We start from the raw sequence: 25,183 nt of genomic DNA, 5'->3' as shown, positions 1-25,183 counted from the left end.
CGGAGGCGCACGTAAAAGAAGGCGGGGAGCCGGCGCCGAAGACGAATCGCGCCTTGTGATTGGTCAAGTCTGGGAGAACGGAGGACTGCCACGAGCTGCTGACGACTGTGTCGTTCGTTCAATAAATGTCTCCCAAGCGCGAGCCACGACGCAGATACTGTGCCCTAACAAGTCCGTTTGATGTTATTTAAGTTCTTTAAACACATTTGCGGAGACTGAGACTGAATAAGCTCCGCCCCCGGGCTCTCCTCGGTCGGGGCCAATGGTTTCCTGGGCTGAGACGCTGACTAAAACCCGGAGACGCGGATTTTCAGCAGCGCACGCGCCAACCACGGAACTACGCATGCTCCGTCCCCCAGCCCCGAGCGCAGGTTGCCAGGACGCGCGGCGCCGGCTGCGTGCGTCTGTGCCACTGGGGCCAGCTGGCGGCGGCGGCCTAGAGGCTCAGCGGCTGGTGGGCAGGTGAGAGCGCTGGAACCTCAGGTGGAGAAAACCTGCTTTCTCCCTGGCCGAAGAGAGGGGAGGTGGGCTTGTTGGTGCCCCCTGCCCGCTCTCAGAAAGGTCACTGGTGTCCTCACTGAAGGATATTTGGGGGCGGGGACAAGGAGGTCGGCTCCTAAGAAAACTAAACACTTCCCCTTAAAATAGCCACAGGCAGTAGATACTTGTAGGTGGAGGGAATGTGAACGGCGAGGGTAGTGTGGCTAGAGTTCCGGGTGTAGACCCTCTTCCCCTCGCGTCTGCGCGGCCCCGCGGTGGAGTAAGATGGAAAAGGTGTTCCAGTGAAAGCACTGATTGTACCTGCGCTGGCACCTTCCGGCCGAAACCTGTGTGGCTCGTCGGTCGCTCCTTCGCAGGGAGAGGGCACAGCATGCCTGTGTCTGTCTGGGAGGTGAGGGCCACCCTGTGACGTGAAACTGAAGTCAGCACTGTTGGACAGCAGGGTTAGTGCCACCTGCGTGCAAGCAGAAGCAGGACTCCCAGGACTTTTGACCTTAGGGGGACGGAAGTCCTTTTGAGATGACGACGTTCTGGGTCATGTTCATCTTCTCCGATAGGACCATGCCCAAATTGTGCTTCAGAGGTTCTCAATTCAGGCAGTTTAGTCATTCATTAACCTCCTCAATTTATCTATTTATATATATACACCATATAAATGTATATTGTGTACGTGTATATACAATTGTGGTTGTATACACACAGGCGCGCTGAGTTAGCAGATGCAGCAGTGACCAAGACACATATTCCTTGATCACCTAGAGCTTATATTCTAGTGTTGGGAGAGGAAACCATAAACAAGGACACTAACAATGAACAGAGTGTTTCCAGATTATCCTAGGTTGGATTCCCAGCGAAAGAGATTTGTGGGCAGAACATTTATTAGGAAGAGTTTTTCTGGATCTTACCAAGGAAGAAAGGAAGCAGGAATGGGTGGACAGAAAAAGTTCAGCAGCAGTGCAGTCCCAAGGGAACTCTAGGTACTGGTTTGGCCCTTCAGAGGTTTTCCAAGTTGGAGGGAAGGGCCAAGTCTTTTTACCTGGGCAGTCATTGTATGCCTATAGCCCTGGAAAGAGTTTTCAGCCAAGTCTGTCTCGGAAGGGGTCTAACAACTGAGAGCGAGAAAGATTATCTGAATAGGTGATGTCTGAACTAAGCGCAAGAATGAGCCACCCTGTGTAGGACAAAAAGAGGAAGACGTTCTACTTTCTGTTACACACTGAGAATATAACGGAGAAATAACAAGTGGCTGCTGCCTCCTCAAATGGGTGGCTGTACCTGGTTTTTATAGATATTGACTCCCTGCTACTACTAAAGATGGAGTGCGTAAAAATAGATGGAAGATAGAAACAGAGGCCAGAAGTTTTGAGAAATTAGTCAAGTTGGTAAAGGCTTTTAATCTCTACAGGTTTGGTTGTTTTTTTCATGTGTGTGTTGTTTGTTTTTGCTCGTATACAGCATTTAATCATGTTTTATTTGGATTGTGCCTTTCTCTTCTCAGGTTTCTATTCTCTTTTGAGGACAGGAACCATGCTTTATTCAGTTTGGTAGTCCCACCACACTCACACCACGCCCCCACCCAGCCTTATGCCCTGCCAGCACCTAATAGACACTAAGAAAACATTCAATAAAATTAATCTCACACATACTTGAAGTGAACATTGATAGGCCCTAAGTGATATAAACAGTTTGGGGACCTGTCTTTACAATATTCCTCAGTTTTATAAATTATAACCAAGTGTTAGTTGAAATACTAGATGATAATATACAATTGCTTTGGTCAAACAGGAATCTCCAGACGTGCCTATTTTTGTTAATTCGTATTAAAGATAATATACTTCCAATAATAATAATAGTTGCCGTGAATTGAATGCTCCCCACATACTCGACCCTATACTAAGCAATAAATACATAAATACAAATATGTAGTGTTTTTTTTAATATAGCTGATACTACAGATTATTAAATTGAGGCAGGAGAGAAGTGATTTGTCCAAGATTATAACTAATTTGCAGTGGTTAGAATTGGATTCCTATCATTACTTAATGCCTTTGCTCTTAAGTAACCAACAACATTTCTGAAAATATAGTCCACTAGGACTCTCATATTTAATCCCTTGGCAACTCTATTAGCTGTTATCAGAGAAACAAATAAATTAGTCACCCTGTTTTTGCTGTTTTGCTCTGTGGTTAAATTTTCCTGTTTCCTTCAAAATTTGCTTTCCTGGCTTTCACTGTAGGAGTTTGCTACCTTTCCTTTAACCTCCTGGAATCTGATTTTAGATCCACCCTGATCTAATCAGAATAGCCCCAAAGATCTCAGAACCTTCTTCATGAGAATCAGAGTATTTTTATTCACCTCCAGACTAACTGAAATTGCCCAGAGAAGCGAGCCTCCTTTATGAGGACCACGGTCCCTTAGTCTGGGCAGTCATTCCAGTCCCTTCTTGTTCCTCCTACACTCTAGGTTGGCTCCATTCATTTTGAAGTAATTGAAATAAGAGTAATAGTCAATAATCAGAGTCCAGACTAAGTGCCAGGTATTGTGCTAACTTCACAACAACCTTGTAATATGGAAGCCCTTACACTCATTTTACAGATGATGTAACTGAGACTTAGTGAGGTTAGTGGCTCATCCAAGGTCACACCTAGTAGTAAAGTGTGGGGGTGGAGATGGAAAGCTAGGATTCCACATTTCATCCCCTTAATCACACTATAAACAGTGCATGCTTACTAAAATGATTAACTGTGCTCTACCTTCTGAAAACTGGTCGACAGGAACTAGATCCTGGTGGGTGTCTTATGCTGTCCTAAGGAATTTAGATTTCACCTTCTAATCAAAAATGCTTCTAAGCAAAGCCTAACAATCAGATGTGGGTTTTTTGCAAGACAGCTGTTAAGTGTGTGGAGTGTATTTAGTGAATAGTAAAGTAGAACAGTGATTCTCAGACTTTAACTTCAAAATTACCTAGAGAATATATATGTTAAAACACATTACTGGACCTCCCTAGAGTTTCTGATTTGGTAAGTCAGAGGAGGCCCACAGAATTTGCACTTCTCTTAAGTTCCCAGGTGATGCTAATGCTACTGGTGAGGGGACCACATTTTGAGAGCCACTGGATTATAAGCAAGAATGTCATGTGAAGTCATGAGGGTCAGGACTTTGACAGTGGGGAGAGGTTATATATAACCTGTCGGATCAAATGGCAGGGCTGGGTCACTGATAGAATGAGGAATATAAGAAGGGTAGAGACCACTATATACAGAATTGAATGGCTTAGCAGGTAATGTCTTTCGTGTTTTAGTTTTTTGTCAAAGCAGGAAATAGAGGTAAAACAACAGTTTGGAAATGAAAGAGGATTCATATTTATATGAGATGAGTTGAGACTGTGGGTACAGGGTAAAGGTGAAGAGTAGCAGTTGGCTATGTGGGTACAGGCTGGAGATGAAGGTGCAGTAGTTGTTAATGGATGCATTATAATGAAGCTTTGATGTGAATGAGACCACCCAGAAAATGAAAGGGGGGGGGAGACAACCAAGGACATATCTTTGATAAGGGTGAATAGGTGGATGAAGCCATTAAAGGAGACTGAGAAGGAACAGACTGGAGTCCCAAGTACTTAACGGAGTTTCCAGAGCACATCAAAATGCTTCAGAGATCAAGTAAGGGGAGAGATTGGCGATCTTTATGGTCAGAGCAGTTTCCATGGATGGTGTAACAAAAGCAGATTACTTGAGTTTGAAAATGAAAGTGGAAAGTGATTCTAGGAAAAGATTCCTTATTTGAAAGGAATCAGATTGTGTAGTCACTGGAAGGGAGACTGGTAAAGGACCCTTGCTTTAGGAATTTGTTTTTCGTTCTTTACAGTGGGTAACAATAGGTTTTCCTGTTATACCCAGATCGCAGTATCCTCACCGACCAGAGACCACCAGGGAGACCGAGTCACGTATGCAAAGGCAAAGGGCTCTATTACGGGCTTAAGCTCGGGCTCCCAGACTTCACCAGCATATGGGTCCGTGCTGAGAGCCTCGAACAAGGGCAGAATGGGGTTTTTATGGGGTTTGAGATGGGGGAGTTACAGAAGTTGTGACATGGGAACAGTGATCCAATCATAATAATTCAACATCATTGACAGCGGGTTTGACCATACACATTGTCTAGAGTATTCGTTACTTTTGGCGGGATCCAATTACAACATTTAGAGTACCTTTAAATTCAACCAATCACAGAGCGAGCCTAGGGTCTTGTTCGGCGACGAACAGGTTAACTTTAACATTAGGTAACAGGGTCCTATCTATAGTTTCTATCTCCAGGCCTCTCCCTTAGTAATGTGGAGGGTGGTCGCTGGACTTTCCTGATTGGGTGTTGCAAGGGTGGTTTCTCCTGCCTTGGGCAATGTGTAACTGCCTGATAGTTTTGGGAAAACTGAAACTCAGGCCTTCTAGTTCAGAGGGGAAACTTAAAGCCTGTCATGGAGTCAGTTTGGTTTAGACGTTTAGACTTGTGGCCTTACATTGCAAAGGGGGAAGACCCCCTTGTATCATAAGTGGGAGGTGGGAGATGTAAGAGAGGTAGGGGAGTTAGTTAGGGGTAGTCTCTTTTCCTGAAGAGACACCGGGAAAGAGGTTAAGATGAGAGTTAAGATGGGTGGGTCGGTTCTTACATGTGGGACAGGAAATTGAGGGTGCTAAAACGCAGTAGCCACAATTTCTTTTGGCCAATAAGTTAGCCGCATTAGAAATAGAACTTGCTGGAGTCCCGCTCCAGCCAGGTCCAGGGGTCCCTGAAGGATGGACGTTGTTGGCGAGGGAGGGATGAGAGAGGCACGAGATTCTTTCTGGTCACCAGCCAGGCCTCTCCACACTGTCTGAGACTCAACTTTATTTTTTGATTTAGTGTTTGGGGGAATGGCACACAAGTGGCATTCTGATGATAAATCCTTTTTATCAGTAAAAACTTTCGGGAACATTGACATGCAAAAGATGGGGAACAGCCCAGAAGTGTGATTCTAATGATAAATCCCTCCATCAGTAAAGGTTTTCCAGAACATTGATACGCAAAAGCATGGGGAAGAGCCCTTTACTATGGCATCAGCATAGTAAAGGCGAAAGTTACACTCATCATCGCTTAATGGGAGGTATTAAGAAAAACAGGTCTTTCTGGTAAGCAATATTGTTCCCATAACCACAAAAGAAGTTCCTTCATTAAGTTCCTTCACAAAGTGCAGTCAGCATATCAAAACCAGAATGAGTCACTCCTAATATCAATTAACAAGGTGAATTGGAGGTTCGTACTCAAGCTGAAATAATTGGGTGCAGGTGGATATCGGGGTCGCCATCTAACAGTAAGAGTCCATGCAACTTACCTTAACCTCATAAGGAGTTTTTTCAACCTATGAGTTCATAAACGGTTCCCAAAAAGAACTCTTGAAAATGATGACAATAGGGGCACCTGGATGACTTAGTCAGTTAAGCATCCAACTTCAGCTCAGGTCGTGATCTCATGGTTTGTGGGTTCGAGCCCCTCTCTGCTAGTAACGGAGCCTGTTTGCGATTCTCTCTCTCTCTGTCTCTCAAATAAACTTTCCAAAAAATTTTTGTTTAATTAAAAAAAGAAAAAAGTGAAGATAGAAATCACCATTTTAGGATTCAGAGCTCACCAGGGGTATCCCTAAGGGGCCAATTAACTGCACATTTAATCTGGAACAGTCTGGCTTTCAGCATGATACCCACTCCTCTTCCCTCTGCAACCTCAGCATCAAATGGCAGCTAGGTTTAAAAACAAAGGAGATGGAAAGGTTGTGTAAAGTCTATAAACAACACTACAATCTTTCTGATAAACCACAGCCAGCAATAAGCTGGTTTTCTCTTCCTTATTAGTCCCTAACCACTCCCTCACTGTTCACATTTTGGACTGTTCATAAAACTCCCATACAAAACTTGTGATGCTTTCACTGTATAATGTATGTATAGAGACAATGAACTCAGTAATGGGGAAGGTTAGCAGAGACCATAAAATATTCATACATAATACGTTGACCTTCACTGTCTTCTTTTTTTTTTTCTTAAGTTTTTTTTTTTTTATTTTGAGAGAGAGTGTGCGCATGGGCAAGTGGGAGAGGGACAGAGAGGCAGGGAAGGAGAGAATCCCAAGCAGGCTCCACGCTGTCAGCACAGAGCCCAATGTGGGGCTCAAACCCATGAAACCATGAGATCCTGACCTGAGCCAAAACCGAGCCTTCGCTTAACCCACTGAGCCACCCATGCCCCCCCACCTTCACCCTATTCTTGACTACTGATCAGCTGTGCTGTCAGCACTGTAGCTACTGGGTGAGGTCGAGCCAAACTTGAATGGAGGGAAGAGAGCCATGATAGGATTTTGCCAAATGGAAACTTTAGAACTCAGGTATGATCCATTCAATTCATCAAAAGCTGACAGTAATGACAAGATGAAAATTCAGCAAAATTGTTATTTTAGTTGATAAAAGGGGGGAAAAAGAAACTTGTTAATCTCTCTAGTGTGCCAGTTGAGTAAGCATGAAGACAGTACACAGTCCTTTCTTATGTGTACACAAAAAGTGCTAACATTTAGACTGCTATATTAAAAATGGGGTATTATTAGCATCAGTGATTGGGAGCTCAGAAATGAGGAATTCCCAGGCGACCTGGGTGGCTTAGTTGGTTAAGCATACGACTCTTGATTTTGGCTCAGGTCATGATCTCATGGTTGTGGGATAGAGCCCCACATTGTGCTCCATGCCAAGCATGGTGCCTGCTTAGGATTCTCTCTCCTATCTCTGACCCTCTCTCCCACTGGTATGCTTTTTCTCAAAATAAACCTTTAAAAAAGAAAGAAAGAGAAGGAGAGTTCCCAAATAACTATAGCCAACATTGTAAAAGAAATACAGTTCCAGTAAACTTCATCACTTGTCATAGTCACAAGGTCTGGGCTAATTAATTGTTTGGCATTATTCTGTCTAATGCCCTCTTCACGTTTAAATTACGTTCAGCGGAAGTTTTTAAAAATTACTATTTTTCAAATACTTTAAGCAGAGCAGCAATGAAAACCTCTGAAGAATCTACCTTTACACTGTGTCCAAAATACCAGCAGATGGCGCCCAGCAAGCCCAGTAGGCAAAATGCTAACCTTTTTCAGACTATTTCCTGCATCCAAGGTGTTGTAGGCCTAATTTAGTAATGGCCAGTAACAAAACTTGATGGTATTAGTGGACATGGTGCTACACAGAAAGAGTAAACTGATAGCTAGAGCCAGGCTGTCTAGGATTTTGTAAGAAGCTTAATTGCTTTTTTGTCCTTTGCCTTACTGTCCAGTTCAATCACCAAGAAACCTTCATTTAGCTTGTACTGTAACAAGCTTCAGGAAGCCTGTCTGTGGTCTTAGTGGTAAAAATTGAAGAGATAATAATCTCTGTAATACAAAGTAGGGGGAGGGAAAGCTGTTGCTCTAGACACAGTAATGCCTTGACTTTAAAGAATATTTGTACACTTCAGTAATATATTTCAGTGCTTTCTTTTCTTGGTATTTATATTTCTATGTACTCAGAAGATTACAGTATTTTCTTAAGGTAGAGATATAGCAGGCTTCTCCCCATTCTATGGTTCATTGATTCTTGCTATTCATTCTGTACTAAGAACTAAGCTAAAGAAAACTGAACTAAAATTAGCCTGGCTAATCTCAACTATTAGTAGGTCACAGATGCGTGTTTGGAGGATATAGACTCTAATTTTGGATAAGTTGGCACAAGACGACAGGCACAAGTTGTCACTTGTTAACCTCTTACATGCCTAACGTGAGAATCAGAAGAACATTCCAGGTTTAATGCATTAGGATACTTGACCTTCGTGACTCTTACAAGTATGCACGATTCACTCAGAATGTTCTTCTCAACCAGCATCAATCACTGGAAATTCTGATTATGCTATCCATTAAAAGTAATATGTCTTGATAACCTCATGTTCAGAGATGTTAGAATCACCCTAAGTACTGATGAGACTAGATATGAATGACATTATCTTCTAAACCTTTAATTGAAGGTATTTTGTGGACAAAAATATCACATTGGTCAACACAAGCCAGGTAACTTTGGTGCAGCCTCTGTCCCTCTACAGAGTAATCCTTGCTATAGTTCTTCCCTCACTACTCCAGACCACTGTGTTTTATTGTATCCTCAGATCTCAAAGGCATTTTGCACAGTAGCTTCACCATGAAATTTAATGATGCAGTTAATTGTGATTGACTTTCTCCAAAGACAGAACTTAAATATGTCAATGAAAGGTGCGGTCTCTAAAGGTCGCAGAAACTGTATAGAATATAAGAGCACTTTAGAACAGGAAAAGGCCATAAAATACAAAGTAGGCCATTGTTTTTTTCCATCTAGTAGTTTAAGTTTTGCAACAAAGTCCTTATATAATGTGAATTTGGACACTGTGAAAGAGAGCTTCTAATGCCGGAAATGATATATGTACATAGGCATAACTCTGAGCTTTCTGTTTATTTTTAATATACCCAGAACACTGAGATAGCTATTTACCTCATTAGCTATATTTTTTTAAATGTTTATTCATTTATTTTTGAGAAAACGAGCAAGCACATGTGAGCGGGGGAGGGGAGAGAGAGAGAATATCCCAAGCAGGCTTTGCAATGTGAACACAGAACTTAATACAGGGCTCAATCCCACAAACCCCAAGATCATGACCTCAGCCAAAATCAAGAGTCAGACACTTAACTGTCTGAGGCACCCCAGCAGTATATTTTAATCTTGACTTAAAAGAGAAAGAAGTAAAAGTTTTGTCCAGACATTTTTCTAATGGCATTCATACAAAATTATTATAACATAACAGATTGCATGTACCGAATCTCATCTACATGCAACTACACATAATTCTTATTATATCCTACAAATGATGAAGCAGTCCTTATTTTCGGTCTGTGCTCAGAAAGGAACTTGGAAAGTGGGTCCATTCATACCATTGCAAGTCTATAAGCTAATCACTAAAGCCTAATGAGTGTCCCTTTACTTATTATTTAAGTGTCCCTTAAAAAAGTATAAGAAGTCTTTAGAGGTTATCCAGACTTGAGTTCCCAAAGCCAACAGATCATCAGAAACAGACTTCCTGGGCCGCACTCCAGGCTTTACAAACCAAAGACAGAGGAAAGAAATCTGCTTTAATACAAACTACCTTTGTAACCCCACACAAGTTACTAGCTCCAATTTCTCCATGTAAACTGGGTAGACCCCTGTGGGGCAGAGTTATTAGTGATAAGGGTAACCACTAAAATCCTGTGCTTCAGGACATAAATGGAAATGGCATTAATTCATCCTAACTCAGAGTCCATGCCAAAATTCATTTGCTGCAATTAGAGTCTATGCATGACTGTCCCAATCTCCATTGAAACACTATCACTTACATGAGTCGGAATGCAGAATCTAAGTTCTTACTGCATATTTAAGGATTACTATTTAATTCTTCAGTTAAAATTCTGACTAATGTAATTACTTTTAAATCTAACTTTACTGTGGCTCCGAGAAAGTATAATTAATTGTAAAAGAAAACGATATCTATGCATGAGCATTTCCAAAGATTTATAGAACTTTACTAGCAGGTAATGGTGGCTCCTTTACAATCTTTGACTAAAGGTTTGTATTGCTTTATAAGTTTCTCAAGCCTGACTTCTTGCTATCCCTTTGAGCCTACAACATACCCTCTTTAGTTAATTAACAGTACACTTTATTATACCTAAAAATGTTTAACAGTCTACTTTTTTTAGAGTGCAATATTCTACTTTTGGTGGTTCATAGATATAACTTGAGGGAGTTGTTTTGTGGGCCTTTTCTCAGGTGCACTGATGCTGAAGTACTATGAGTTTTCAGAACTTCTGGAGAGACTACAAAGTTCTGGTTGTTATGGTACCTTTAGTCGGTCTCATACATCTGGGATGGCACAGAATCAAAAGCAGCCCTGTTTTCCAAATGCCTAATAAGGACGACGTTTCTGAGCCAGATAGTCCAGCACTTGGAAGTCCTCAGAAGAGTCACATCCACGGGAAATAGCAGGCTTGGAATCTTCAGGTAGGTTTGATTTAATCTAGTCAACCAAATGGTAGAGGTTCCAACAATGGGAAACATAATCTTTAAAAAAAGGTACAGAGCTCTGGCAAGAAAAAGCTTAAGTTAGTAAGTTACATACCTATTGTTTTTCGTATGACCCACTGTCAAAATATTAATTCTGTAGTTTCTTCTAGGAAAGTTTGTTCCATAGAGACCTTTGACACTTGCCTGGCAGAGTCATTTGGATGAAAGGAGAAAGGGCAGGCAGTCCACCACTTGTCCTGTCCTTTTCACTAACAGTGTCACCAGGATCAAGAATGTATCGAAAGAGCAGTTGTCTACTTGCCATAAATCCAACCCAGAGCATACAGATCTGTAACTTGCAAAAGTTCTCTCCTTTATTATTCTGTTTCTTTCCAAGGCAAGTAAAACTAATTGTATTCCTTCCTTCTTTATTTTTATTATCTTTTAATAAAGTTTTTATTTTCATTTATTTATTTAGAGAGAGAGCGAGCAGGCTGGGGAATGATGGGGGGTAGGGAGGGGGAAATCCCAAGCAGGCTCCGCACTGACAGCATGAGCCCAACATATGAGGCTCAATCCCACAAACCATGACATCATGACCTAAGTCGAAATCAAGAGTTGGGAGCTTAACCAGCTGAGCTATTGAAACACTACTCATTCCTTCTTTAGTATCTAATATTTTAGCTTCAAAATAATGTTACTTTTGAGAGTCACTGAAATAAGAGGATATAGTTACATAATTCAAGATTATAATCTCTTAATATAATTCCAAAATCCAAAAACTTCTAAAACCAGAAGGTTTTGTTATAACTCCTTTGGTAGCAAAACTTGATCTTAACTGACATGAGGCAATTTACAGTCTTTATTCCACTCAATATGATTATTTAGTTTCACTCCAGGAATACTGTTGTGTTTGATTATAAGCATTATATTATGATTATGTTGCTTATGGGTATTAAACACTATATTATTTTGATTATGGGTGCTAGACACTATATTATTTTTCTAAAATTCAAGAACCTCTGAATTATGAAACTGATCTGGCTGCAGATAGAGAACTGTGGCCCTATAATTGTGGACCATTTTCTATCTTAATATATTTTTTGACCATCAGATGTGTAATGTGGTTTAAATTTTGGCATAAGATAGGTCAATTTAAGGTCTTTTCCCTATAGAAGGAAAACCTCAATATGATCTTCCACTTTCTTAAGAGGTCTGTAATTTTGACTTCTAATAAAACTGTGATATAATTTCTGATTACATCATTTTATTATTTTTGGTTGTTGTTGGCTTCATGCCCAGTGAAGAGGTCAATGCAGGGCTTGAACTCATGACCCTGAGCTGAAGACCTAAGCTGAGATCAAGAATCAGACTCTCAACTGGCTTAGCTACCCAGGTGCCGCCAAAATTTTCATTATTTTAAGTCAAGACTTTTTTAAAAAATTTTTAATGTTTTATTTATTTCTGAGAGAGAGAGAGGCAGCGTGAGCAGGGGAGGGTCAGAGAGAGAAGGAGAAACAGAATCGGAAGCAGGCTTCAGTCTCTGAGCTAGCTGTCAGCTATGCTCGAATCCACAAACCGTGAGATCATGACCTGACCCGAAGTCAGACGCTTAGCCGACTGAGCCACCCAGGTGCCTCACAAGATTTTATTTTTAAATGCTCATAAAGAGAAAGAGAAGGGGTAGCGTAAAGTAATAGACAATTATTTAATACGACAGGTAATAAAATATCAGAAGCTTAATGACAAAAGAGTAACCTTAAGACATTCTGTGTAAGATTTGTATTTTTAAAGGGATGTAGATTTGTTTTTATAAAAGGGAGTTTTAGGAGACAGGAGTAGGGAGTTGAGTTTATTAGATGCTTGATTTTTATCTCTAAACTCTTCTAGACTATAACGAGATCATTAGAGAGAAAGAGAGATAGAATGTGTGTGTGTGTGCGTGTATGTGTGGAGAGAAGTAGAGAATATAGTGTGTGTATATTACTTATGATATCATGACATCATTTTTTTCCTTTAATTCTTGTCATAAGATTTTGGGGATCTGCAATAGCCAAACTGAAAAAAAAAGAAAGTAGTTTCTCCTTCTGTGAAAAGAACTACAAGGAATGTTATTAAGTGAGGTATTCTTAAAGGGAAAGTAGAGTTAAGAAAAGATATTTCCTCTAAAACGTTAAGGTAAATTTAGTAAGGGGGCACCTGTGTGGCTCAGTCGGTTAAGTGTCAGACTTTGGCTCGGGTCATGATCTCACGGTTCGTGGGTTCAAGCTCCACATTGGGCTCTGTGCTGACAGCTAGCTCAGAGCCTGGAGCCTGCTTCGGATTGTGTGTCTCCCTCTCTCTCTGACCCTCCCCTGCTCACGCTGTCTCTCTCTCTCTCAGAAATAAATAAAAAAACATTAAGGGGGGAAAAATAATAAATAAAGTGAGAGATGTGGATATCGGTGCTGCGGTAGTTAGAAGTTTCAGAGAGACCAACAATGCCAGTCAAGCAAGCAGAAACAGATAGGAAACAGGTTTAGGGTGAGCAAATGTTAAAACCAGATTTAGAGGCACATGGCTGGCTTAGTTGGTAGAGCATGCAACTCTTGAACTTGGGGTTATGGGTTTGAGCCCCATGTTGGGCATAGAGATAACCTAAAACAAAGAAAAGAAAAACAGATTTAGGACAAATTAAACACTGATTCTATCAAAATGTGCTGTTATTTGTCCCATATTATTGTTTAATTTCTACTTTTATTATAGAAAACTGCATACATCCCCCCAAAAAGAGAATGGTATATTCAACTCTACAGCATCCATCCAGCCTTAACACTTATCAATATTTTGCCAGTCTTCTTTTATCTGTCCTTCCTTCTTCACCTGCTTTTTGCTCTTTTAAATATTTTAAAGCAAATCCCAAGCTTCAGTGTGTATCTTTAACGTTAAAAGTAAATACACACACAACCACAAGTGCGTGTGGTTTTCACACTAAAAAAATTAATGGTCACTCTTCACTACCGTTGGAAACCCAGGGCCACATTCAGTTTCCCAAACTTATCTTTTAAAAAAATCTCATTTTACAGGTGGTTTGTTGGAATTAGAATTCAGATAAGGTCCACACATTGCATTTGATAGATATGTCTCTTTTCAGCTACTACATTTCCCTTCCCAGTCGGTCTCTTTTTGAATGTCCCACTTTCTGAATTTGGTTGACTGAGTCTTCATTTTGTCATTTCACATGTTTGTCATTCTCCCATACCTTCTATAATCTGGTAGTTAGATCAGAAGACCTGCTTTTACTTTCTTTTTTTTTTTTCCTTTGAAAAAGAATACTTCATAGATGTGCTATGGTATACATCGTAGTAAATTACATGGTTTTACATTAATGTCTGATCCACTTTCAGTGTTGCTGTAAACACTGTAAAATCTATTGTAAAATCTATTGTAAGATCCATTGTAAAATCTATTATAAAATTTATTTGTGGGGCACCTAGGTGGCTCAGTCGGTTGGGCGTCTGACTTCGGCTCAGGTCATAATCTCATGGTTCATGGGTTCAAGCCCCGCATCGGGCTCTGTGCGGATAGCTGAGAGCCTGGAGCCTGTTTCTGATTCTGTGTCTCCCTCTCTCTCTGACCCTCCCCTGCTCACGCTGCTTCTGTCTCTCAGAAATAAAACATTTAAAAAATTTTTTAATAAATAAAATTTAAAAAAAATAAAATTTGTGATTATTGCTCTAATCTAGGAATTGGCAAACTTTTTTCTATAAATGACCAAATAGTAAATATTTTAGGCTTTGTAGACCATACAGTCTCTGTTTCAACTATTCAGCTTTCTATTGTAGCACAAAAGCATTCATACATGATACATGAGCATTAGCCAGTAAGACTTTATTTACAAAAACAGACAGTGGGCTAGATGTGGCCCGGGGCTGTCATTTGCCAACCACCATGATAGTCTAATCCATGATTTCCTTAGGGGTTGCAAAATGTTGTTGCTCAAATTCTATCATTTCTTCTCCATTTATGAGCTGGAACAACTTTCCCTCATCAACTATTCAGTTATCCCTCTAAATGCATTTTATCAGGAAAAGCAAGATAAATGCTTTTATTTCTGTCTATCAGTTTTTATAAAAGTAATTGTGCCCTAACAGCAATGAGTGTTTTTGTTTTTGATGACAATATGAATTCATGAGTTTGCATATTATTTGAATTATCTCAAGCTATTACTATCAATATTCTTTTTAATAGTCAAATTGTACCGTCTTAGATGTCCTCCATGTTGACTCCTAAGTCTATTTTTCTCTTTTGCACTTTAATATGAACCAAGCATATTACTCTTAGGAAAAAAAAAAAAAACGTCCTCAGTTCATCTTGTATATTTCTTGCCTCAGACCTAGAATCAGCCATCTCTCCCAGGAACCTTGATGGGAGAAAATTTTACCTGTTTGTAGCTCTTTAAATTATATTTTATAGTGTATGTCTAAGAATATAGTCACATAAGCTTTATTATTATTTAAATTATCTGTTACTGCAAAAGCCCACCTGGCAGACCTATGCATCCAGGAAGTCAGGGCCATTCATGTGATGGTAGCCTTTGGAAACATGGGTCATAGTGTCAGGAGAACAAGTTTTAATTGCTCTAAACTGATACTTCCAACACATATTCTATAAGCCAGCCCACTGTTTTGTTCATTTTCTTTCCGTTGTACCTTGTTTTGTCTGGATTTAGACTCACAAGTCAGCAAGTTTTGACATCCTAAAAATGATTTGGGAGTCACCAGTACTTTCAATGATTTCTTCTTTGATTTTGTAGATTTTTATAGAGACACTAGCCAAAAGATGTGGTTACTGGTCTCACTACTCAAGACTATTAGAGATGCTGACATGGCATGCTACTTTTGAAATGTTGCATGTCGCTGTTATGTACTGAAATATTTTTTTAACTGGAGAAATCCTTTGATCGCAGCTTCCATTATGATTTGTGTTTTGGTGGGAGTGTGTGTTGCAACATGTAAAATAATGTATGGAAGTCACTTCACTAAGGTTTTGTTTAAATGTATGTCACAGATTTTGCTGAATCTAAAATAACCATTGAAATAATATTTAAGTACCTTGGCTGTTTCTGGCATAAGATGAAAGATTTTTTCCCTCGTCTTACAAAAAAGGATAACTGTAACTTTATAACAGGGAAAAAACTACCCATCATTGCCTTCTCTTTATTTGGTCCCAGTTGCCATGGTTACAAGTCCGTTAAATGGGGAGGAGTGGTAACCGAAATAACACTGAATAACACCCCCTCCTCCTCTTCACCTCTTCTTTGCACATCTTCACACCACCGTTTTGGCCTGTCGCACACTGTGCCATAGTCTACTTCAGGTAGTACTGTAGTGTGGTAGTTGAATTAAGTTTTATTTATGCTAAATACGGTCCAAGTGATTAGCGTAATTAGCATATTCCTGAAAATAATAATTGGCTGAACCTTCACCTTGAAAGCACCAAGCCTCAACAGACAAGGTCCATGACCTGAGATTTTTTATTTTTTCCACATGTTATTGAAGTGTCAGGATTTTATGCCTCAAGGCATATGCTATTTATTTACAATCTTGTTAAGGAAACTAGTACAAGTGCAAGTACACTTGTTACAACATTTTATGATATTCAGACCCTTTGAGATCAAATTGTAGATCAGATCGTGTCTTTCTTTATCAAACAGCATATCCTCTGGTTTTTGCACATCTTGTCATTAACCAAAGTCTTGTAGAAGGTTAGTTGTAGGGCATCAAAACTGACAATCATTGATTGATAGACTAAAACTACAGAAAATTGGCTCTGACTTTAGTCAAACATTGAAAACATGGTTTATCCTTTGGTCCAGTGTGCTGTAAAGATTTATACAGCTAGAGCTAGACTGTACATTAAAAAGTGGGTCTACATTTGGGAGACTTAATAGGCATCATATTTCATAATTATAAGCAGGATTTGATATAAGTGTATCTTTGTTCAGACCTAAGGTTTCCAAAGTAGTAGAAAAAACAACATTAAATCTTGATGTAAGAGAATAAAAACACTTGGGGCTCTTTTTTTTTTTAAGACTCAGAGTTTTATAATGAGTTTCATAATGTAGCATTTCTTTTCTAGAAGCATGTCATACTCAAATAACTACTGTAAGCTTTCTAGCTATGTTGTTCTGCATCCAAAAATCATTCAAATGTCAGTACTTTTTCTTGGAGGGATTCATTGGGGAACAAAGGAGTGAGTGCTTAGTCTAAGTGGATTTACAGTTTTCATTTTCTTGAGGCTTATGCCAGTTGGTAATTCCTTTTTCTAAAGAGGAAACAGAGTGTCAAAATAGTAAACTGCATCCTATTAAATGTTTTGGAATTATTTCTCTAAAACGTTTTACTTTTATTTCTTATAGAAAGAAGCATCTTTGAATCTGAGCTTGATATTGAAAGAAGAGATGATAAACACCAGCTGGATTAGAAAGAACTGGCTTCTTGTAGCTGGGGTGTCTTTCATAGGTGTCCATCTTGGAACATACTTTATCCAGAGGGCTGCAAAATAATCTGTGAAATCTCAGTCTAGAGGCAAACAAATGAGTACTGAAGAATGAAGTAACAATAAATATTTGGAATTACCACTATGTCATTAAGTCCTTCCATGCTGATAAGCTTCATAAACCTGGAGCTACTAATTTTGTAGCCACAGTGCCACATATTCAAGATTTCCATTCCTGAAGAATATTTTTTTTTCCTAAATGTCAAAACCCATGACAATGCGATAAACAGAAAATAAAATAAAATTGCCAATTACCACCTAAAGTAAGATGTCTCGTTTAGAAGCCAAAAAGCCATCGTTGTGTAAAAGCGAACCACTGACAAATGAGAGAGTCAGGGCCACACTTTGTGTCTTGAAAGGCATCCTAACCTCAAGCTATGGCCCTTCAGGTAGGCTGAAGCAGCTGCACAACGGCCTTGGGGGCTGTGTATGCACAACCTCACAGTCGTCAGCCCTGCTCTCTAACCTTTCCGTCACTCATCCCATCTTAAAGATCCTGACAACATCCGTGCAGAATCATGTGTCGTGCCTCAGTGACTGTGGCTTATTCACAGCCATTCTTTGCTGCAATCTGATTGAAAATATTCAGAGAATAGGCTTGAAACCCACCACTGTTATCAAATTAAATAAGCAACTTTTGAGCCTCTGCACCAGCTACCTTCAGTCTGAGTTCTGTGGTTGTCGAATTCGAGTCGACTTCAGTAGTACTCAGACCCTCCTTTGCCTGGTGCGCAGTATAGTAGCAAGTAAACCTGCCTGCATGCTCACCAGACAGGAAATAGACCATATCAGTGCTTTGATTCTGAGAGCCTTTTTGCTTACAATTCCAGAAAACAGCAAAGACCGCCTCATTTTAGGAGAGAGTATAATTGTGCCTTTAAAAGGTCAAAGAGTTACAGATTCTACTGTATTGCCTGGAATACTTGTTGAAATGTCAGAAGTTCAATTGATGAAGATCTTACCAATCAAAAAGACAGATGCCTTCAAGGTGGCACTCTTCTGTGCGTCTTTATCTGGAGATTTCCCTGATACTGGAGAAGGAACCATAGTGGTCAATTCTGGAGTTTCTCTTGAAAATGCAGTCCTGGACCAGTTGCTTAACCTAGGAAGGCAGCTAGTTAGCGATCACGTAGATCTGGTCATATGCCAAAAAGTTGTGCACCCATCTTTGAAACAGTTTCTCAGTACACATCACATGATTGCTATAGACAGAGTTGGAGCGGCTCTCATGGAAGCCCTGAGTAAAGTGACAGGTAAAAAGCACCTTCAGCCTTTGCATCTTACAGTTAATAGATTGCACTTTTTTTGAGCAGAGACATTCTTGGTGTGCGTCACTGTGAACATCTTGAAAAATTTTAGAAGCCGCCAACCTCACACCATATGTTATCATTTCTGGCAGCAAAGGTTTCTCAAAAGGATATCCTATAATGTTCACTTACAGAAAGTTGAGTGATTATGGCTATTTCTATGTATTTTCCAGCCCCCAAAAGGACAACAGAGTCTGTTACAACCTAGAACTATTAAGTCCCCAGGTTATCTTAGAGTACTGAGAAGTTTAACAGCCTCATAATCATTAGGTCTTTCATACTTCACACAAAAGTCTTCTTGAATTTTACAAACCTCTTAAGTCACATTATATTTAGAAAGTAGTTTTGCAGCTAAAAGATCCCTTTTCTTCGCTTCTCTACTTCTTCACTACTGTACTTCTGCCTAAATAGTAGTTCTTAATTAGGAGTGGGTGGGTGGCTATGTGCACGTACTAGCTTTAAATATCCCTGATATTTCCAGCCTAGCTTCTTAAGAATCAGGATTGTCTTTTATTTGTAGCAATGACAACAGGACTGGTCCCCAGTAGGTGTTCTAAGACATTTGTTGCATTGACTAATACATTTGGTAAGATACAGAATTGGAATAGGCAAGAAATTCACTGTATTTTGCAAATTAAAGTCAGACATAAAATTGATATCCACCTATTACAGCCAAAGAAACATGACAATGTGAAGAGTTCGTGATTTGAGCCACTTTCAGTATCTTTTTAATTGCATCAGCAACATACCACGCAGTCATTTTATTTTGATCAATTGCAATATTTATCAGACTTCATGCCATTGTTAACGTTCACTGTATTTAGTATTATTATAAATCATCAAAGTGTAGTAGCGTGAATGCCAGTATTGAACACCTAATATCTCTGGATTATTGCCTTACCTCTATAAAGCTGTCCCATCATTATCAAAGTGGAAATTATTAAGAAATAATGGAAATAGTTCTATAGAACTCCTTGATGTTCTGGGATAGACCCATAGCTTTAAATATTTACTTACTTTTCATGACTTTCCCAGTTGTGAATATTGGGTGTTTCAGATTATTTAATCAGTTTTTAAAATATGAAACATTTTGCTATAGAAACAATAGTTTATGGAGATACTAGGCTTCTATACCAGCCCATAGTTCTTATTCATCCCACATATAACTAGAACATGGTATTAATAGCCAGCGCTTTGATCTTGGATCTTGGGAGCAGACTTTGTGAGATAAAAAGGAAGGGGGGAAACAACTATACTGAGCCCGTGGCTCAGGTAAACTATGAGGTAAACTATGATGTTTTCCGGCATCCCAAGGGTATCTACATTAACATTACCTATTACCTCCTTTCCTCCACTTCAGACCAAATTCCTCTTTATTGATGATCTGGGATTATTGTGCATGGGCCATTGGTGTGTTTGAAGCTTGTCATGGAGTACAGAACATTTAACATTGGATTTGATTTGTGAAGTAGACATTATTTTTCCCATCTTACTGTCATATAGGGAGGCCCGCCCAGAAGGATTAAATAACATGGAAAGACTTGCTCGTGTCCAGTGGCACGTAAGCAGTAGAGCCAGATTCTTTCACTACAACAGATTCTCTGTTGTGTTCACCAAGTGAAATAAATATCTCATAGGCATTTTTTGGTAATCCTTAAATTTTAGATTACTCAAGTATTCCTTATTCTTTGGGGCTTCAAAGAAAAGAAGAGTATTCAAAGAAGTGTAATTGTCACTAATTATTTTCTGGGTTCTTGCAAATTTTTTAAGCTCCCAGAAAATGTATGCACATTTTTGTGTGCCTTTTTCTAGAGAGTGTGAACTAGCTCCTAATAGATGTTTGAAGAAGTCTGTAAACCAAAAGAACCTCTGCTTTATTGTATATCATTTTAATAGCAGAATCCTACTTATTTTATAGGTTTTAGAAGATGCATCTTATTATTTAGTCTACATTTCATGTTTTGAAGTGTATGCTTAGGGGCTTTTACAATGGCTAGGAATCTGCTTTACATAATTGTACATTCCATCTTTACTCATACATTTTGTGTTTTCTAAACTTTGAAAAATAGGAACACAGCCTATTGGTTCCCTAGGCTCGATCTCTCCTAGTAGTTATGGAAGTATAAAAGATTTGTGCACTGCACAATTTGGCTTCAAACATTTTCTTCATCTTCTTCCTAATGAAGCAACTATCTGCAGCTTGCTGCTCTGCAACAGAAATGACACTGCCTGGGATGAGCTGAAGGTAGGTAACAAACCTTCCAATTCCACTGTCTGGGGGCTTAGGCAGGGATTAAATAGTTGAGCAGACACAATAGTTTTCTTCACATAGGTGAACTATGCATTTTGTTTTTCATAACTTTCCTAGGTGATTTAGGAAGCAACAAAAAAAATGAGAAAATTAAAGTCACAAGTAAGCTGATGTAATTGCCTATGATTTTACAGTAGACTTGGCAAGTGGTACCAGTTATTATTTCTAATATTTACAAGCAATCTAAAGTCCTTGACGTGAACTTTTCTTAGTAATTAACTTGAATTGTGTACACCTTGATGCTAATGTATATTAACAATTCACTTAGGAAATGAGTTCCCCAGCCATACCCATCATCCACCTCTTAAGCGTTTGTTGTTTTCTACCAGCAATAACATGTACAACTCTTATGTAACAGAAGTGATAACCTATGGTATTGGTCACAAACTTGATTCATATGTACTCAAGGATATATCCTTGGTAAATATGAAAGGGCTCTTTTTATTTTTTTATTACTACTGGGTTGTAGCTGTATTATTTCCCTAGCAACTTGAAATAAATCCTATAGCATGTATTCAGCTCATTTATTTAGACTGAAATAATTTTTTTGGAAGAAATACTAGCAAACCTTGCTGACCCAGTTTTTTTGAGGACATCCATTTTGTCAATCTCAGTTTGAGGAGCCAAGTGCATATGAAAGATGATATTAATCTGGCCCGTGGAAACAAACATCTGGCTAAAGTATTTTTCTTTAATCTCTAATTTTTATTATCCCAAACTGTATTCATTGCATTGCAACCTTGGCAACACAAGTTTTGTTCTTTTGCAATTAAAATCTGGCTCTTAGAGTCTACTATCTAAGTTCCCTTGAAAACATGGTTATAGTTCTTTGCGTATCTAATGTCAATGTCTGGTTTTGATGAGTCATCTCTTTTTTAGCTCGCATGCCAAACAGCACTGCATGTTTTGCAGTTAACCATCAAGGAACCGAGTGTTTTGTTGGGAGGTGGCTGTACTGAAACTCATTTGGCAGCATATATCAGACACAAGGTAGGTTACATAGTCCTGCTCAGATTATCTGAATTCTCAGCGACATTTGTTTTATGAGATAATAAACCAAATCATAACACCGTGGAGCTTTTAATGCTTAATTTCTCAGAAGTCTAAATCAAATATTGTGTTTGAAAACACGTGAGGAAAATAACATTGCAAATATAAGGTAATATCTTTAGCACAGTGATTATTATTAATCCAGCCCTTTACCAAATGATCACATTCTTTGAGTATTGTCTAAATATTACATGTTGAAATAAGCATTCTGTTAATGGGAGTTGTACTAGAAATTTCAATTGCTGTGGTCCAATAATAATTGATATTCATAATAAAAGCATTAAGATTCTACAGAATACTTCATACCTTCTGGACTATCAAGAAAAGACTTAATTTCATTTAATAAAGCATTCCAAGTATTAGATTCTATTATGATTTTTAAAATGTTTTTAAGTTTATTCATTTATTATTTCTGAGAGAGAGAGAGAAAGGCTGCAAAAGCACTGGAGGGACAGAGAGATAGGGAGACACAGAATCCAAGGCAGGCTCCAGGCTCTGAGCTGTCAGCATACATAGAGTGCAGTGCAGGGCTCGAACCTATGAACTGCAAGATCATGACCTGAACCGAAGTCAGACGCTTAACTGACTGAGCAACCCAGGCACCCCAGATTCCATTATAATTTTTAAATTGGTATCTATTTATGATATAAATTCTATCAAATAGAATATTTTTTATTCAGGAAATTCTATGTCCTGATAATAGATAAATTTCGTCCGTTATGGTTCTGATTTTTTCATAAATGCTGACTTTTTTTTGAAAACAGATACAAAAAGGTATCTGTTTGCCACATATTTGCAAGTGATTCTTTGATTGGTCAGGAGTGTTATGAAGAGGCTGAAGAGCTCTGTTGGCTGACTAGGATATAGAGAGAATACACAGTTTTTACACATATGCCCCACCCTACTTCCCAAAATGGTTTAAAATCTAAATGTTATGAGAATATACATTACGGAAAACAAAATCGGTACCCATCTATTGATGCTGAATGTACAATAATATAGTCTGCAAATGGGATTGAGTAAACTAGAAAAAGGTTTTTGGAGGAGAAAGGTTTTCAAAGAAGCATTCTGAAGAAACAATACAGTATTGGAAATCTGGGGAAAGAACATACAGTAGAGGCAGTCTTACCTGGTTCACACCTCCTGGGCAGAAAAAGAAAGTAGCCACTGCTTTGAAGTGGGTTGGATATGGGTTTTTAAGTATCGTTCAATTATTAGTTTGCTAATATATTACTTTTTCTATCATGAAATTTCTAGGACAAACTTTAAAAAAAATCTTTTTTTAATGTTTTCTTTATTTTGGAGAGAGAGAGAGAGAGAGTTAGAGAGACAGCATGAGCAGGGAAGGGTCAGAGAAAGAGGGGAGACATAGAATCCGAAGACAGGCTCCAGGCTCTGAGCTGTCAGCACGGAGCCCAACACAGGGCTCGAACCCACGAACCGTGAGATATTGACCTGAGCCAAAGTCGGACGCTTAACCGACGGAGCTACCCAGGCACCCCTAGGATAAACTTTTTTAGAACAGTGAAACAAACGAAAAATGTCTACCTCTCATTAATTTAAAGAGATTGTTTATTTAAAAACCTTGATGTGAAAATTGCCCATGTCCCTAAATGGCTTTTGTCTTAATAAGAATGATGTTTGTTCTCATTTTAAACAAATCTCAAACAGTTGCTAACTATAAATACTTTATTTGGGCATTAGCCTTCAGGAGCCTCCTCCTGTGTGTATGAAAACCTATAATATATGTGTTATGCCTTGTCCTTCATGTATTGAGGAGACACTACCAAGCAGTCATTCATAGTAAGCTGACGATGGGGTTTATTCTGATTCATTCTTTCTGATAACATGACTAGCATATATTTATACTATAACTAACCAGATTAAGGGATTATAGCCTGGCCAGCTGACCCATAGTTGCCCATTAGCATCCTGCTAACCCCCTACGGAAATTGAACACAAGGAGTAACTTTATGATAAAGGTTTGATCAAGTATTTTATCTTTCAGAAACATTTTTATAATATTGCTCTGTATGTGTTTTCAATGGTTTGATTACTCTAGACTTGTAACGAGCCCGAAAGCATTCTCAAAGATGACGGGTGTACTCAGACAGAACTTCTCCTCCTCACGGATGCATTCTGCAGTGCGCTGGAATCTGTTGCTGGCTCTTTAGAGCATGATGGAGGTGAAATTCTTACTGACATGAAGTATGGACACTTTTGGACCGCCCAGCCAGAGTCTCCCTCTGTTGTCAACTGGCCAGATTTGCTTTCAAGATGTGGCTGTGGACTATATACTAGCCAGGAAGAACTCTGCTGGTCTTTCTTAAAGAGTACTCTTCATTCCTTTGCACCGCAAACCTGCCTTCCACATGAAGCTGTGGACTCAGCCAACAACCTGACCTTGGACTGCTTTACTGCTAAGCTTAGCGGCCTGCAGGTGGCTGTGGATACAGCCAACTTGATTTTGGATCTTTCATATATCATTGAAGATAAAAACTAACAGGATAGCATGTTTATATTATAAAAACCAACAAAAAAAAAAACCTAGTCTTGTAGTCAGTTAAGGAAAATATTGAGCATATTTTTTCTCTCCAAAGCCCTCTTCTGCATATTTGGAGAGATTATTCATGAAATTATAGATATATCATGAAAAAAGTATGATTCGCAAATAGAAATACCATAGAACATTAAAAACATGAAGATAATTAAAGATATTATAGTTATCTTAGGAATTCCACAGATGCCACTGTATGTGTCCTAAATTTTTGTTGTTGTTGTGACATCATTCTAAGAATATACAGAAATCAAAAAAAAAAACTTCCTAATCTATGCTGTAGTTTGGTTATACTTATTATATATAGTTTTTAGTTTGTAGTAATCACTCATGTTTTATGTATAAAATTAGATTCCAAGGTATCACAAAGCACCCAGTACATATTGCTCAATCAGAAGAAATACTCAAACTGCACATTTAGTAAAATGTCAGTGTTCTTTATCTGAAGCTGTATCATTTAGTGGGTAAGTAACTGAGGTTGAACCTGGCCTACCTGTGATTTTTAGTTTGTATCATTTGTGTCATTTCAAAGAACTGTGTAGCTAGGTAAAAAAAAAAAAAAAAAAAAAAATACATATACAGTAACTAAGAAGCATAAATAAAAAATACAATAAGTTATTTCTATAAAGAAATAAGTGGAAAAGTTATTTCTCTAGTTCAGTCAGTAGTACAGNAAAAAAAAAAAAAAAAAAAAAATTACATATACAGTAACTAAGAAGCATAAAGAAATAAGTGGAAAAGTTATTTCTCTAGTTCAGTCAGTAGTACAGAGATGATACCAGAACAACTCTTATATTCAAAGTAGAGAAATTTATGTTTCACCAAGG

General features: G+C 38.7%; 1 protein-coding gene across 2 annotated transcripts; it reads left to right on the top strand.

Moving 5' to 3' along the window:
- The first annotated feature begins 95 nt into the window (after positions 1-95).
- MKKS (McKusick-Kaufman syndrome) lies at positions 96-24,926 on the top strand. Of its 2 annotated transcripts, none has more exons than XM_039224501.1 (6): positions 96-462; positions 10,358-10,588; positions 16,992-18,384; positions 20,508-20,683; positions 21,629-21,739; positions 23,862-24,926. In XM_039224501.1, the coding sequence occupies exons 3-6, from the start codon at positions 17,400-17,402 to the stop codon at positions 24,300-24,302; spliced, it is 1,713 nt and encodes a 570-aa protein (XP_039080432.1). In that variant the 5' UTR covers positions 96-462; positions 10,358-10,588; positions 16,992-17,399; the 3' UTR covers positions 24,303-24,926. The 2 variants fall into 2 exon arrangements, with proteins under 2 accessions (XP_039080432.1, XP_039080440.1); XM_039224509.1 differs by having other exon boundaries at positions 97-462; positions 20,625-20,683.
- Positions 24,927-25,183: the final 257 nt, after the last annotated feature.

Source organism: Hyaena hyaena, unplaced genomic scaffold (assembly GCF_003009895.1).
Source record: "Hyaena hyaena isolate Hyena2069 unplaced genomic scaffold, ASM300989v1 scaffold_16, whole genome shotgun sequence".
Classification (NCBI taxonomy): Eukaryota; Metazoa; Chordata; class Mammalia; order Carnivora; family Hyaenidae; genus Hyaena; species Hyaena hyaena.
Note: the sequence above shows the minus strand (reverse complement) of the source record. Positions and strands in the feature narration are given on the sequence as shown.

What these genes read in the sequence shown, in the direction of transcription:
- MKKS (XM_039224501.1), top strand. Translation starts at nt 17,400, where the DNA reads ATGTCTCGTTTAGAAGCCAAAAAGCCATCGTTGTGTAAAAGCGAACCA. An exon ending in CTGCCTGGGATGAGCTGAAG is followed by an intron (nt 20,684 to 21,628) that starts GTAGGTAACAAA and finishes TCTCTTTTTTAG; the next exon opens with CTCGCATGCCAAACAGCACT. An exon ending in CAGCATATATCAGACACAAG is followed by an intron (nt 21,740 to 23,861) that starts GTAGGTTACATA and finishes TGATTACTCTAG; the next exon opens with ACTTGTAACGAGCCCGAAAG.